General features: G+C 38.2%; 1 protein-coding gene across 1 annotated transcript; it reads left to right on the forward strand.

The window, feature by feature from the left end:
* Nucleotides 1-3,780: 3,780 nt before the first annotated feature.
* Nucleotides 3,781-15,402, forward strand: LOC124269274. Its single transcript, XM_046704281.1, has 5 exons — nt 3,781-3,920; nt 4,174-4,267; nt 10,059-10,186; nt 12,202-12,283; nt 15,306-15,402. Exons 1-5 carry the CDS (start codon nt 3,781-3,783, stop codon nt 15,363-15,365), a joined length of 504 nt encoding a protein of 167 aa, XP_046560237.1. The 3' UTR covers nt 15,366-15,402.
* The last annotated feature ends 1,285 nt before the right edge of the window (nt 15,403-16,687 follow it).

Genomic DNA, 16,687 nt, shown 5'->3' on the forward strand with positions numbered 1-16,687 from the left:
AAGCGACAGTTGCCCTTTACATAGTCTGAATATTAATAACTCATACTAATATAAAGTTGGTTTCAAACAACAAAGTCGACTGTTTCTCGATCTCCATATACGATAATATATAATAGTTTAGGAACGATATAAAAATATAAATGAAAGTTGTAAATCCAGTAAGCCAGCTATACACATATTAAAGGTATATTGCAAGTGTCTGAAATCTAAGCGTAGTAAGGTCTGGTTTGCATGGAGGAGTTCTGAACAGCACAAACAATGTTTTATTGCTTTTGTTATTTCATATTTCCAACGGACGCTCATTGTTCAGTGGCATACACATTCATGGGATCCATTGTGCAAGATTGTTCATCAGGAAACAATAAAACTTCGCTCAACTAGTGTTGCAAAGACTGTATCGATATGAAAATTTGTCATCGATAATATCGTACATTACATTTTGGGAGAAAAAAAGGTTTCAATTTTCTCACTCAATATACCCATTTAAGACTGTATTCATGGACTGCTTCTAAATTATGTTCAGGACGCTGTTTTGTTAATCATCCATGCACGTCACCACTCACCAGTAATGAGAAATATATTCATTTGCTTCAGACAGTTTTGCTCAAAACTACGTTTCTGATATCTATCGATAATAGATCGATATTACGTTAACGATTATCAAGCTCACTGATCTATATCGATAACCAGTCCATCGTCAGGAAAATCGAATCAATTTCGGTAAATCGATGAAATAATCGGTATTAAGTATTATCTAGCAGCTGTAAAACCGAACAATTGAAAGTCCAGACTCAATTAATTACAGACTGACTCCATACAGCTGGAATACTGCTGAGTGCAACGTTAAACAACAACCAACCAACAAATATTTCAGCAACGTCAGTTAGTACGCTGTGTCCCTGGTAGTAATTGTCCATCGCTTCATTGTCAGATGTGTTTACGGGAAGACGTCTCATGAGAGTACTACTTCGCCGTGTTAGATAAAGAACAACCACTTCTCTGACAACGGTGCGGTTGTGCGACCTACACGTAGGCGGGGTTTTCTTACCGTTTGGTCGAACACCTGGCATTATAAATTGTTTTCCGCTTATTGCCTTCCGTGACCAGTGGAATTCGTTTTAGGGGATGATCGATACTGATTATTGTCTTTTACCTCTACTTCAAGGACCTTTAATTATATACACGGATTTAACATTCATAGCAAAGGATGCATATCCGATGCTCCTTTAAATGTTTAATATCATTTTCCGAAATGGATAGAAGCGTATCTAGAAGATACTTTCATTCACATAGGTGATATATACATCTGGGAGATACGTTCATCTGCGTACATACCCGTGAAGGTCCGGGTTAGAATATTGATCTTCAGTAACCCATGCTTGTCGTATGAGACGACTAACAGGATCGGGTGGTCAGGCTCACTGACTTGGTTGACACATGTCATCGGTTCCCAATTGCGCAGTTGGATGTTCATGCTGTTGATCACTGGATTGTCTGGTCCAGACTCGATTATTTACAGACCGCCACCATATAGCTGGAATATTGCTGAGTGCGGCGTAAAACTAAAGTCACTCACTCACTCATCTACGTAGATGGTACAATGTAGATGAAACTTACAAATATTTTTTACGTACATGATAGTATATATATTCCACATAGTATCATTTATCACTATGTGGAGCACAGCGGTGTAATGGTTAGCATACAGGCATCTCACGCCAAAGGCCTGGGTTAGAATCCCGGTGGAGACACCAAAATTTGTGACCTGGGTTTCATACTTGTTGTGACCCTGGGCAACGCACTTCGTCCACATTGCACTCAGTCCGTCCAGCTGTTCAAAATGGATACCTGAGAAGCGGGTGTACGGACCTATACGATCGGGCGAAGCGCTCAGTAGCGGCTTTGAAAGTACAATTCCGTCAGGGTAATAATGTAACGCCAGAGAGCAGCATGGTGTTGGGTTCTAGGCGCAAAAGATAGCATTATTATTAACCTGTGAAGATCCGGTTTAGAAATGGTCTTTAGCCACTAATGCTTGTCTTGAAAGGCAAATAACGGGATCAGGTGGTCAGGGGCGCTGAGTTAGTTAATGAAATGTTCAACCTTGATATGACTTTATGGAGGTGATTTATTTCATCAGAACATTCAAGAATATGTATATTCGATATGAAGTGTTGTTAAATAAATGTATTGGGGGTTTGTTTTTAGTTTAATGTTGATAGTGTGACAATTTAAAATGATGTCATTAAGTTGTGTAAATACAGAAAAGGCCAACTGAGGTCTCACCTTTGGCAAGTGAGTTTGTTCAAACTGGCCTCTTGTACACCCAACAGAAATTATTAACTGAACTTGGTATATCGGTTCTAATCGTGATTGATGTGAGTTGTGACCAAATATGCGTGTACGTCAACCCACAAGAATACACCACTTAGGTATATTTCCAAAGTGAACATAAATTATGCAGATTTTAAGGTCCAGCAATATAATGGGCTTCACATTGTCATACGAACCCGATCTTCGGCGTGAAAACCTTAACCACTATCTCAGAAAGTCTGTCATGCGGACAATCACCATGATGATGTTACCATAGTTTCTGAAAATGGGCCCCTTTTCGTTATATTTTATGGTTATTATTTATTAACACGTGCGTAGTTAGGACAAAACCTTTGTATAAACTAAGAGCCGGCATGTTCATGAACAACATCGCTAATACTCTCAGATTGCACACAGACTCAATCGGAAAAGAATAGGGCTGGCTAAAATGATCGATAATCTGAAACTATCGTCGCTAAGAAAAATTATTGTTGATTATCGATATGAAAATTGTGTCATCGCTAATATCATACATTACATTTTGGGAGAAAAAAGTTTCAATCTTCTGACACAATATACACATTTAAGACTGTATTCAACGCTTTAAAATTATGTTCGGAAAATATAATAGACTTGAAATAATTCGGTATTGTATATTAACGTCTCCGATATTTATGATAAATCGAAAGTCAAAGGATCTATATCGGAACAATGTTAACAAACATGCCTCAATCGTGAAATAAACCACTTATGCCTTTTGTCAAGATAGCTTGTATAAAACATTGTAGCAATACATGTACTCGTCAATGAAATGCCCGTTGGGGATTTCGTTTTTCAATTCGTTCACAAACCAGTACATCCTCATCGGGATTTTCTTGCTTGGGTGGTCAGGCTTTATAATTTGACTGGTTTTAAAAAAATCACGCATCTATTCATTATTTGCATGAACTAATTCCTGATCTTATCTTACAGAGTGTAATCTCACTGGACCGCCTCCGTGGTGTAGTGGTTAGAGCGTCCGCCCGGAGAGCGGAAGGTCGCGGGTTCGATCAGCGACCGCGTCATACCAAAAGACGTTAAAATATGGTACTTGTTGGTCCCTGCCTGGTGCTCAGCATTAATGGGTACAACGAGGACTGGTCGGCTCGGAGTCAGTATAATGTGTCTGAGTGGGGTATTCATGCTTCATTGCGGCATGGTATCTCAGTGGGCTAGCACGATAAAACCAGCTTAAGTCTTGGTTGGTACAAGCTGCCGCACATACACATACACACGCAGGCACGTCGTCAAATGAGCGAAATATTCTCAAGCACGACGTTAAATCCAATTTCACCTCACCTCACCTAGTGTGACCTTATCTTATCTACAGACCAGCGAAAGCCACACTAGCAGAGATATCTGTGTAGCTATCTCACACGGTTGATTTGTTCACTTCATGCTGGGTCAAGTAAAAGAATTTGTTTTATTATGGTCCTGATACTGTGCCTGTTGATGACACCATACCTCATAGCTGTGAACGGCGTTGAGGACAACAACTCGTGCACAACCGTCACAGAAGACGGTGTTATAGATCTGCGTCCCCTAGCTAACAATGACAGCTCACCAAGGTAGGATACACTGTTTCCTGTGTAATGAGGCCGATTTGTGAAGTATAGTTTCATAGTTCATAGTGGAGTTTGTGATTTGGGTTCACCACAGTTGGTTCACCCAAAAATCAGAGATGACACGAGGTGGCATGTCGTACATCACCGGTACTACCCGCCACTCCCTCAGTTTACGTGTTCCCAATGGTTGCCCTCATTTTTCCATTTTGATACAACGATAGGACTGCATAATACGAAAACGTGTTGTTTCTTTCAGATTCATGGATGTCACGAAGGACAAAGAAGCCACGTTGAGATTTTCTTGGAACCCATGTTTTAACTTCGACGAACAAGGCTGTCACCAAGTGGAGGTTGTATTTGCAATCCAATGTACATTTTGTCTTCTGTTAAGCACGTTTAACGTTTAACGCTAAACTCCGGCTATATGACGTTGGCCTCTCGAGTCTGGACCAGACAGTCCAGTGAGTGATATTATCAGCAAGGTTCCACGCTGTCTGGGTTCGATGGCCCATCAACCAAATCAACGAATCAGGCAACTTTCCATCCCAGATCTCCAAATGATTTTATGAAAGCCTTCATATTAATGACGTGTCATTGACATATTTGTCGACCAGACAATTATTACTATAATTGATCATAGTTTTACTCTGCTATTAGGTTACGTGGGGTAGTGTAGTTGTTACAGAGTTGGTTCGTGACGCCTAAAGCACGGGTTCGGTTTCCCACCCGAATTAAACGTGTGCAATCCATTTCTTGTGTCCTCCGTCATGATATTTCTGAACTCAAGGTAGTATTCAACGTACTATGTAATGAATTCTTTACGATGGACTTTGGTATTAGTGATGAGACAAAATGCCCCTAAAACGTTAAATGGACATGCACACTATTGCCATCGAACGACGCACACAGCAATATTCCAGCTGTATGGTGGCGTACTGTAAAAATGAATCTGGACCAGACAGTCCGGTGATCAACATCATAACTGACTGACTGAGTTTGGTTTTACGCCAGTTTGGTTTTGGTTTGAGCAATATTCCAGCAACATCACGGCGGGGACACCAGAAATGGGCTTCACTCATTGTACCCAAGTGGGGATTCGAACCCGGGCCTTCGGCGTGACGAGTCAATGCTTTAACCATTAGGTTACCCCACCGCCCCGCTATATTTAGTAAACAGATTCTGTCAACTTTCAATATCATAGGTCTTATTCAGTATCATTCCTGCTTGAGATGAAAGATCACTAAGACGATATTTTGAAGAACTGTTAGTCCCCACGGTCCCTACTAAGGTCCCAAATTTGGTTGCTTGCGATCGCTTGCCCCCTTATTCCGTGTTAGTAATTGCCAACGCTTCAACCACTAGGCTACCCCACCGCCCCGATCAACATCATAGGCATCGATCTACGCAAATGGGACACAATGACATGTGTCAACCAAAGTAAGCTAGTCTGACCACCCGATCCCGTTAGTCGCCTCTTACGACAAGCATGCGTTGCTGAAGATATTCTAGGGTTGGAATTGTCTTGAAAGTTTTCAGGATGCACTGGGTGCAAACTTAAGAGCGTCGTCATATAGCTCCATACTCCTCCGTGCAGCAACAAATACATGCTAAATGGCATCGTGGTAGACTGCTCACAAAAGTAAATAAATTGACATCAGCTTGTGATTAAGTCAAACAACAAGATACAGATAAATTATGCCCCATGCATTGATTTAAACGCTGACATTTCTTGCAGATGCCAGTATGCTATTGGTTGCAATAGCTATAATTACAATGTAAATGTTAAGCTAATTCTGAATGTTGGCGTTCGAATAACTCAAAACGTTTTCTCAGTTTGATGTTAGCGGAATTGAAGGCCATGAGTTCATCCCCTTGCTCAAAACGTGTCTCTTGGCAGGTGTCACGATGACCTTTGTTGTGTTCTTCGTGTGAATGCCATACCATAGTGCATGAGCTGTTATCGTAGTGAGCACTGGTTGTTCGGGCTGTAATGAGAGTAACGATATTTCCAGGACATTAACTACCCTCCTGTGATATTGGGCCGTCTGTAAACTGATGAATGAATATTGCTTTACGCCGCATCATGAATATTCGGGTTAGAATTGATCTTCAGTAACCCTTGCTTGTTGTATGCGGCGACTAACAGGGTCGGATGCTCAGACTCGCTGATTTGGTTGAAACTTGGTTATCGTATCCCCATTGCGTACGTGTAGATCGATGCTCATGCTGTTGAACACTGGATTGTCTCGATTATGCAGAGATCGCTGCCATATAGCTGGAATATTGCTAAGTGCGGCGTAAACTCACTCACTCATCATTATTTCAGCTATACGAGACGAGAACCAGTAACTATTAAATCTAACACATACACACGAAATACAATACTAAAACGTATGATCTCAAAGACAATGTAAAATATAAGTTATATATTACAGACAAAACAAACACTATTGAAAGTTTTGGTAAAAGCTATGTCTTTTCATAAGAAATATAGAATCTGGTTGCTATGAACTTGTGTAAAATGTTTTTTGAAAGTAGAAACATTAAGATATGTACACGTATCAATGCAGTATCCAAGCTGTCTAAAAGTAAAAAAAAACATGTAAAGTAATATGTCTCATGGTAAACTGACATTAACTAGGAATACACAAAGGAGGAACATCTCCCCTTAAAATAAAAGAATGTGTAAAATGTTAATGTCCCATACGCCGTCGTCTTAAAACAACACAATCTCTTCGACAGTTAGTACTGATTATGTTACTACAGGTATCATGTACAAATGTAGCTTGTTTGCAGTTTGTTGATCCCAACTTGACTGTCAACTTTAATTCACACCCAGTGGGCACATCATCGTTGTTTCAACGTTGAGAATAGGTTTGGTCCTCAACGTTGAAATTAGGGTTGTATATGAAAGTATTTAGACGTAGATATCCGACGTGGAATGAACGTTGAAGTCTGACCTATTATTAACGTTTAAATGAGTTGTTCCGTGGTTGTGTATGGGAGTTTTTATATTTAGAAATCTAACGTAAATACGTGAAAATTCAAGCAAGGTTACAATACTTGTATTCCCAATTCCTGTAAATAGACTCGCACTTCAACTTTAAACTACACTAAAGTAGCACCAAACTCCTGCATCCAATTAAAATGCCAAAAATGGTACCTGCAATAAACAGTGAAACAGAAAATTCCAGTAAAAGATTTACCTCATAAAATACTTGGTTCAAATTCCACATTCAATATAATGTTCATTTAAGTTTTATGTCAGTTGGAAATATAATTCCAGTAGGAAGGAAAGAGTATTCCAAATTATGAAAAACTATTTACTGTTGTATTGTTATCTTGTTATCCCGAGAAGATATTTTGCCTGAATTTTAGCGATTAGATAGACCCCTGAATAAATGCATTGCAATTACTGTCACCATGCATGGACTATACCTGAAGACAGCACATAAAACAAGACACTTCTCATGAAATCTTTATTAACACAGAGAGAGAAATTGTTTTAGACTAAATTTAAAGCATTATGTAAAGCATCATACATGACATAGTCTGTAGCTGATCTCCGTTGTGCTAATATCACAATACCATCTGCATATAGCATTAAACTGACATTTATGCCACCAATTTCAATACCACAGTTCAGATCTTTCAACACAATTACAACTGCAAACAAATAATTATTAGCTTGTCTTCTTTCTGCCACTCCCAGCTCTGACGGTGGATACTTCAGAAAGGTTCCTATCTCTTTCTTGAAATTTGCTTCGGATGCATTCCCATCCTGAGATAGGACACATTCTGAAATATTTATGTTTAAATGCATGTATATGGAAGATATATTGTCTTAAATGGTTCACGTATTTGTTTAATCAATCACTTGAAAGTTCCTTTCACTGCTGTAACTTGGCACGTGAACATATGTAACATGCATACAAACAGCACCAATACAAAATATGAGGAAAAGTGCTTTTATAGTGTAAACAATTTATATTTTTAGCTAAAGGAATGGAAGTCTTCTTAAACATTTTCAAAGAAAATTCTCAATTGCAAGTTGATTATTCAATTAGACTATGAATTAGACGATGCTTTACTGTCATATATTTGTTGCTATGGTCATGATGAAAATGCTGACAAAGAGCATTTGGTAATTAACATACCAGAGGTAATTGAATACAATATTGCATTCTTAACAGAAAACTTGCAGTTTCGCCCATCAACATTCATTCTTGACATCAAACTGTTTGACATTGTCCTGCAAACCAATGGAAGTTTGTTGTTATTCTGTCAGATTTAGTTTTCTTTAGAGATTCCCGGAAAAGATTATTTTAAATTAAATAGGTGATGTACTGATGTAGCAATTTTGCTATCAGGAGTCATAAATTGTAACAAAGGCATTTTTTACATTAAAGGATGAGAAAACAAAGTGTTTGGTAATGAAAGATCATTATCATCTTTCTCTTAAACTTTGTGATGGAGATACTGGCAAACAGGTGGAATGTTAAAAACTTTTTACCTTAGCATTGCTCCCCTTCATGTGATCCACAAAATTGATGCCACCCAATCTTCCATTAAAGATAAATCTTATTTTTAATAATTAAGTTTTCCTTTCTAAATTACTTCTTTTATATGTAACATTTTAACCATGAAGAAATATAAATCATCACAACCCTTCCAAACCAGTGTAAGAATGAAAGTCTTTGGGTTCCTTTTTTTTAATTGTTCTAACAAAGAATCATTAGTGGAGTTACACATTTTATAAATAAAAAAAAGTTCAAATAAGTTAAATACAATTTCACCCTTCACAAAGGCTTGCACAAGACATTTTGATGTGAATTATCCACGGTTCAGGGCGTGATCAATGCACAATTTACTAATAGATCTATTAAAACGAACTAATTTTCATAATAATGTGATGTAGTATATAATATTGATAGATTCTATTTGATTTTGTATAGCTGCCCTTATATAGATGTATTTCGTTGATTATTTATCAATTAATATTTGCAAAAGTCAATCAGGTGATGGGTACGAAAGGAAATCTTATTCGATTATATAATAAAATGCCAAATACATGCATGCAAATATATTGAAAAATAACAAAACAAGTTCATGGAAAACACGGGCTTCCACGAAATTGAGAAACACGTAAGTGACATACCGGTAACCTTTCATTATACATGAAGGAAATACTTACCAAATAAACACCAGCATGCCGTAAAGATGTTGAAAATAAAACGATATTGCGTTGAACTTCGCCAAAGTGAAACGCCGAACTGACAACGATCAACTGCCTTTGCGCGCGCGTTAATTGTGCGCAAGCCCGGATATGACCAAACGAGGCGATCGAAAGGTCAACATCTAGCATGTGTTTGAAAGCAAATTGTCGGGAATTTGCGGGAAAATATCAAATTTAATGCAATTCGGATAAATGCTGACTTTATACCTAAAATCATTTATTTTTTCATTTTCAATTACGATGATTTACGTAACATTTCCTTCCGTTGATCGACGCACAATCAAACAATATGTTAGATTATGGATCTGGATCTTTTATCAAATTAATATTCAGAAATGATAGATGCTAAGTTGGATACCTATTACCAATATAAATTATGTATCAAATTTACCAAGGAAACAATTAGTTGACATTTTGTTGGTTCCTTACGTTGAAACAACGTTGACAACTAAACGAATCTCGACTAATTTTCTTTGGTCGCATGATGAACGTTGAATCAAGGTTTTATGAAAGGTTGATCAACCAAACAACCAAAAGTCAACGTTGATTAAACGTTTTCTCAACGTTGTGTGCCCGCTGGGCATATTGTCATATAACAGGCTTGCAATCAGTGAGAGGGATCCTTGTGGGTACAGAAAAAATTTGGTTAAATAAATATAAATGATAATAACTGACACAGAACTAGGGTCCTTATTCTAGCGTCAAAGTGAACTTTTGCATTTCAGTTGTATTATCAGTTCCTTCTATTAATGATAATAACTGAAAAATAAATAGTGGTCTAAAGGAAGGAAACAAAGTCTAAAGTACCTGAAAGGCCAAACTGGAACACGCATTCCTTGTGGGTCATATTTTCACTTGGATGATAGGATCTTTTTCTTGCATCAAAGAGAACTTTTGCATTCCAGTTGTGCGAGCTGACTCCGCATTTTGACCTCAGCTACAGCCTCGGGAACTCCACACAGGCCAGCTTCATACAGGACCCCAGTTTGGGTCTCGTCCTCGCTTACAACGTTTCTGACATCTACGACAGAAGGTGAAACAACTGGTAATGTTGCTGGCGTTGACAACTCTAAAGATCCCCACAAATGTGTGCACGTCGACCTCTGCCTGTTCTTTGTTGTGTTCAGATTAGTGCTGGGAATTGGTCAAAATCTCATAATTGATGATTGGTTCATTACAACCGATCAATCATCGAAAATAATATTTGGTTAGCGTCATTTATGAAATTTTCCTGATTATATTTGTTAATGGACAAAAAGAATAAAGAAAAAAACCTGTAGTTCTTTGGTGTTTTTGCAAATTGCACACAAGGCATTGACAAATTTCACATCTTTAAAGGATGATTAGTAGGTTAGGAACATTAATTTCTTGGAGTCTTGAAGATAAATTCAATCATGACTTGGAACGAACTTGTAGTGGTCATGAAATGTAACAGACAAAGCCAACCTTGTGAAATTTTTGTTAATGCAAACAAGTGTTCCAGAATTGTTTGTGTTCGATTATGAGAAAACATGATCGATTGCTTGGTCGTTTTTAGTCACTGCGACCAATCTTCGAATATTTCACTTAAACGGACCACCACTAGTTCAGATAGATCTGAACATCTGACCAGCTTTAAAACAATATGGTTTGATCATCTTTTGTCGTTTTGGAAATCAATGAGAGATAATGGATCCAACTTTATTTCTATCTTAACTGTGCCAGAATACGGACTTGGTCTTGGCATTCCAATTATAGTGATGAACTGAGTTTGTAAGATAGGCATACCTTGTGACAGTGCAATGGCCTAGGCGAGACTGTGAATCTGCCGCTGATGATTCAAGTGGATGTAGCGAGTCTTGCAGGATGACCACTTTGCTTTGTAGTTGAGTGTGTATAAACACCAAAATATTCCCCTTTGGTTGCAGTTCATAATAGTTGCTTTTTCTGAGTGATTTTTAAAGTAAACACAAGTCTGTAACGTTCTGTTTCTAATGACAAGATCACTACACTAACATTCCTGGCTTCTTCTGTGATCTTCACTGTCATTGTAAACATATTCATTGTCATAACTGACATTTCACTTTTGACTCTTGAACTGTCAAGACTGACCTGTTCATTAACACAAAGGTCTTAAAGAAGATTATTCAGGCGGTTTACAAGACAGAAGGGGTTTGACATGTATACAAGTGACATTTGCATTGAATGTTTTCCAAGATTTCGGTTGTATCATTTTTATATTTTGTACGTAACTGTGAGTATAACAGCTGCTGTGTGCCCTGCCCTTGTATTCCACCTTGGGATTATACAAGGTCCTTGAGAGTGTAGTTATGACTGTTTTTCAAATATACATACCATACTTGTTGCATACAGCCACGAACGGTATGGGGTTTGCAGGCTCCCTGACTTGGTTGACACATGTCAACATATCCCACTTGCATATATCGTTGCTCTTTGCTTAGTTATCTGGACTCGATAATTTACAGACTGACGTCATATATCTGGAATTTTGTCGAGTGCAACGGAAAACAACAAACATTTCAACACAATTACATGGCTGTTTGTGTGATTTAACTCTGCACTCAGCAATTCTTTAGCAGTATGACGACAGTCTGTACATAATCGAGTCCTGACCAGACAATCAGGTTATTGATATCGTTAGCATTGATCTACACAACTGGAACACGATGATATGTGTCAGTCAAGTCAGCTAACCTGACCACCTGATCCCGTGAGTCACCTCGTACGACAGGAATGGGTTGCTGAAGACGGGTCTGTTTGAGTGGATTCACGTGTTACAGTCATGCCTATTAAATCCTCACGTATTCATAGATTGTTAAAGTTAATACATGACTGTATACCAAAACAATGGCCACACTACTGGAATGTGTCTGTTCATGCACACACTCACATACACACAAACAAAGATACATAGGTAGATTGGTTGACAGGCGGATAGATCTGATATGTAATGGGATAGTAAACATATTCATAATAATTTGGTTTTATCATGTACAATCGTTATGTTTCAGATGATTTGTTTGAAACAATGTAAAGATGCTGTTTCAGAACTTCCGTTATCCAGCTCATATGTGATGTGAATGAAGAAGGCTCGTTCAAAGTTGTCGAAGACGAACCAAGCCAACAATACGTAGGTACACCTGGAATCCTAACTATTTTATAGTGGGTACCTGAGTGGTTAAAGAGGTCGCTCGTCACGCAGAAAACCCCGGCTCGATTGTCAAATTGTGTATAATGCATGAAGCCCATTTCTCGTGTCCCCGCTGTGATATTACTGGAATATGGCTAAAAAGCGGCGAAAACTAAGCTCACTCATTCACTCAATCACTATTTGATAGTGAGTCACATACAGATACCCACGACAATCGTACAATCGTACACTCGACTTTAGTTCAATGACATTTTCTTATGTATGTGTAAAAGGTTTTGTCGCAAATATTTGCTCTGTCATGAATTTATCATGCTGGCTAATTCTATGCCTAACTAACGAGACGTAAATATTTAGAAGCACCAGAGTGTGTCTATATAATGTTCTATAGAATATTACAATGTACATAGAAATTTAAAGAATCCATATATAATACTCTTTCATTTTGGCCAGTTAGTTCGGATGTTTTTATACCTTGATGAGTTATGAGTGTGTTACATACTCGGAAACGCACTCTTGATTATTGGTAAATACCGGATGCTTAGATTTCTGTAAGCAATCGTAAGTCATTGATTTCTCACGCAAAAGAGCCTAATTGTACGCCATATACACGTTAATGTTTTAGTTGCCTGTAAGTTTGGTATATTTGAAATTCCCAATAATTACTACGACTCTAGTGATATTCAACCTCAACAGCATAGCACGCATTCGCATACATATTATCATTATTATAGGATATTTATATAGCGCACATATCCACGCAACTTGTACATGCTCAAGGCGCTGGTTTTTCACTCGATCATTGGATGTCAATCTCAACAGCGCATCGTATTATCAATCTCAACTCCCTGGGGAGTATACAACTCGTGCAGTCACTTGCAGACTTTCCCATCCTCACGAAGTACCCATTCACAATACTTTGTCCAGTGGATACTTAATGACCTCAAATATGACGATCACAGTGAATACTTAATGACCTCAAATAGGACGATCACAGTGAAAACTTAATGACCTCAAATATGACGGTCACAGTGAATACTTAATGACCTTAAATATGACGATCACAGTGGATACTTAATGACCTCAAATAAGACGATCACAGTGAATACTTAATGACCTCAAATAGGACCACCACAGTGGATACTTAATGACCTTAAATATGACGATCACAGTGAATACTTAATGACCTTAAATATGACGATCACAGTGAATACTTAATGACCTCAAATATGACGATCACAGTGAATACTTAATGACCTCAAATATGACGATCACAGTGAATACTTAATGACCTCAAATATGACGATCACAGTGGATACGTCATGACCTCAGATAGGACGATTACAGTGTAAATATAATATATACTTCAAAATATATTCTGGGGCGGTGGGGTAGCTTAGTGGTTAAAGCGTTGGATCCTCACGCCGAAGACCCGGGTTCGATTCCCCACATGGGCACAATGTGTTAAGCCCATTTCTGGTGTCCCCGCCGTGATATTGCTGGAATATTGCTAAAAGCGGCGTAAAACTAAACTCAGTCAGTCAGTCAGTCAGTCAAATATATTCATTTAATTTCGTACCAGCCCGCATAGCTGCATCGCTCGTTTACGAACGCTGCAACATTTGCTGATGCAAAATCCATACTTTATGAATGTCCACAGCACGTTTTAATTGATGCGCGCCGTTGATTTTTTACGGTGATAAGAGTTTTTTGTGGTCTCACATGTTTATCCCAAAGCAATCTAATTATTTTATCACATTTATAATACATACATCCATTTACATTGATTGACAGAAAATGCAATAAATAAATTCATTCTCCGAGACGAACTCAAGCCCTAATGGTATGTACATATCGTATTGACAGATAAATGTTGACAAGCGGATGTCAACATTGTATTTCTGACGGACGTCACATTTAATGTGTCCTCGGATGTAAATGTGATAACAAAACGCTTTGTGAAATACATACAAATGTAATTATTCATACATGTTTCCATCTGATCACGCGATATCGTGGTCGTCTTCGAGCAAACAACGTTCACAACATCCGAGTAGCTCACACGTTTACCAGTCTCATGTGTCTAGTGATTTATTTTCAACCATTCTGCATGCACGATTATTCTAATTGTGATGATAAGACAATGGTCATGTGCCAACGAAGTCAATAATGGTAACGATGGTTATGAAAATATTATATGTGACGTTAAATATTAACTCACCTCACTAAGTCACTCACTCACAATGAAAATATTATGAGGTAAAGAAGATATTATGATGATAAAGGAGTTAGTGAGGGAGTTAAAAATATTTTCGTGTGTGTAATACTCACAGTCTCAGAGGATGAAGTTATTCATTTGGAAATATCTGTTGACAACGGACAGTATAAACAGTTGGGTATATAACGAAGTTTGTAGATAAGACAAATATATGGATGGCAACTTTTCTTTATTAACACGACGTTTCTGGGCTACTTCTGCCCCTTCTTCAGGCAAGACGTAGCCCAGAAACGTCGTGTTATACAATAAAGACGAGGTTGCCATCCATATACCTGTCTTATATATTCAACAACTTCTAAACGCCTCACAAGAATCTCAACAGTTCTGTAGATGATAGAGGATATAATAATTGTGGTGTTGATTATTGCATTACATGACTGTAAATATGATATTCATGAAGATATTGATAAGAATGATGTTAATGATAACATTTATGATGGTAATGGTGACACAAGTTATGATAATCATGATTTAACTGTGGTAATTAGTAAATGAATGATTATTATAACGGTGACAATGACAACATAAGGTGTAATGATTGTACTGACAATATTCACGATGGCAATGAGGAAGATCATTATATTGATGATGATGTTGATGATTACATTCATTCGATACTTCAATATTTCTATTACAGTGGAGGACAGAGATACCTAATCACGAACTTTACATATACCCTTTCTATATAGTTCCGTTTATCTAACTCTTTTTTTCTCCCATTTTCAGAACTTCATCCTAAGAAGTAAGCACTGCTGTCCCAAGACGCAATCTAAACGGTCTACCTGAACTATTCTCGTGGGAATAAACTGCAGTCTTCACGCTTGATGTGATCTTCTAAGAAATGTTAAGTGAAGCGCGAATGTCGTTTGATGCCATGCCATAGTCAGCTTTATTCCTAGATTGCTATTTGTAAATATGAAAATACAGGAATGTAATGACTGAAACATGACTGACTGACTGAGTAAGGTTTTACGCCGCTTTTATGAATGTCCCAGCAATATCACGGTTTGGACACCGGGGCTTCACATATTAATCCAATGTAGGAAATGGAAACCTGAACATTGGCGTGAAAAGCGAACGCTTTACCACTAGGCTATCCCGCCGCCTCCTTAAAGCATATACATCTCCGGGATACAGTGACATAGGAAGCCACGCCAACAAACCGATCACAGTATGAATGACTGACTGACTGAGTTTGGTTTTACGCCGCTTTTAGCAATATTCCAGCAATATCACGGTGGGGGACTCAAGAAATGGGGCTTTACTCATTGTACCCATGTATGAATGAAAGGAGAAGCCTAGGATACTTTGGACTTCAACGCCTCCTTCACGGCATGTGTGCTTTGTGGTGGACGAAATGCCGAAAGATGCAAGTGTCGAACGCTTACAAGAAACGGGCATAGTTATGGCATTGATAAACTTAGAATGTACCAGGATTCGAACCTGTGATCATTGGTCTCTGGCACACGTTAAGGGAAGCCACTCTGCACATTGAACTGGGGACCTTAGACTTCGGACTTTAGGCCACCTCATGTGTGGCGATATATACACAACGAACTTAATTAAGCACCCATTATATTTTTGCAATGACAGATTTCCAACACGTACATGAAACTTCTCATGGTGACCATGAAGAAAAAAACATGAGTTTTTCTTACCCGTATGATCCTTTGACTCATACAAAACGAAAATATGACTGGAATCCATGTTGAATTTATGATGATAATTGCTCATTTACAAAAACGCCCCACTGATTTTCATACAAAACTATGTCTGTACAAGTATGGCCCTGGGATGTTAAAAGTTGAATTTATTGGTGAATGTGAACATTCAAAATGTCATTTTGCGTACCTTACACGATTCAAGGTCAATACCGAGTGTAACCACCATGTGACTGTATGACAGGCAGCACACTCCTCTTCATACCCCCTGTCAGCCTCCTGATCCTCTGAAGGTGCAGACTACGCCATTCCTTGTGTAAAGCAGCTTCCAATTGGACCAGGTTCTGTACAGGAGGATCCCTTTGTTGTACACGACGACCAATCATGTCCCAGATATGCTCCAAAGGGTTCAGATCGGAGCACATTCAATCGTTGGATATGTCAGGG

Source organism: Haliotis rubra, unplaced genomic scaffold (assembly GCF_003918875.1).
Source record: "Haliotis rubra isolate DU_JTF1 unplaced genomic scaffold, ASM391887v1 Scf1430, whole genome shotgun sequence".
In the NCBI taxonomy this organism is placed as follows: Eukaryota; Metazoa; Mollusca; class Gastropoda; order Lepetellida; family Haliotidae; genus Haliotis; species Haliotis rubra.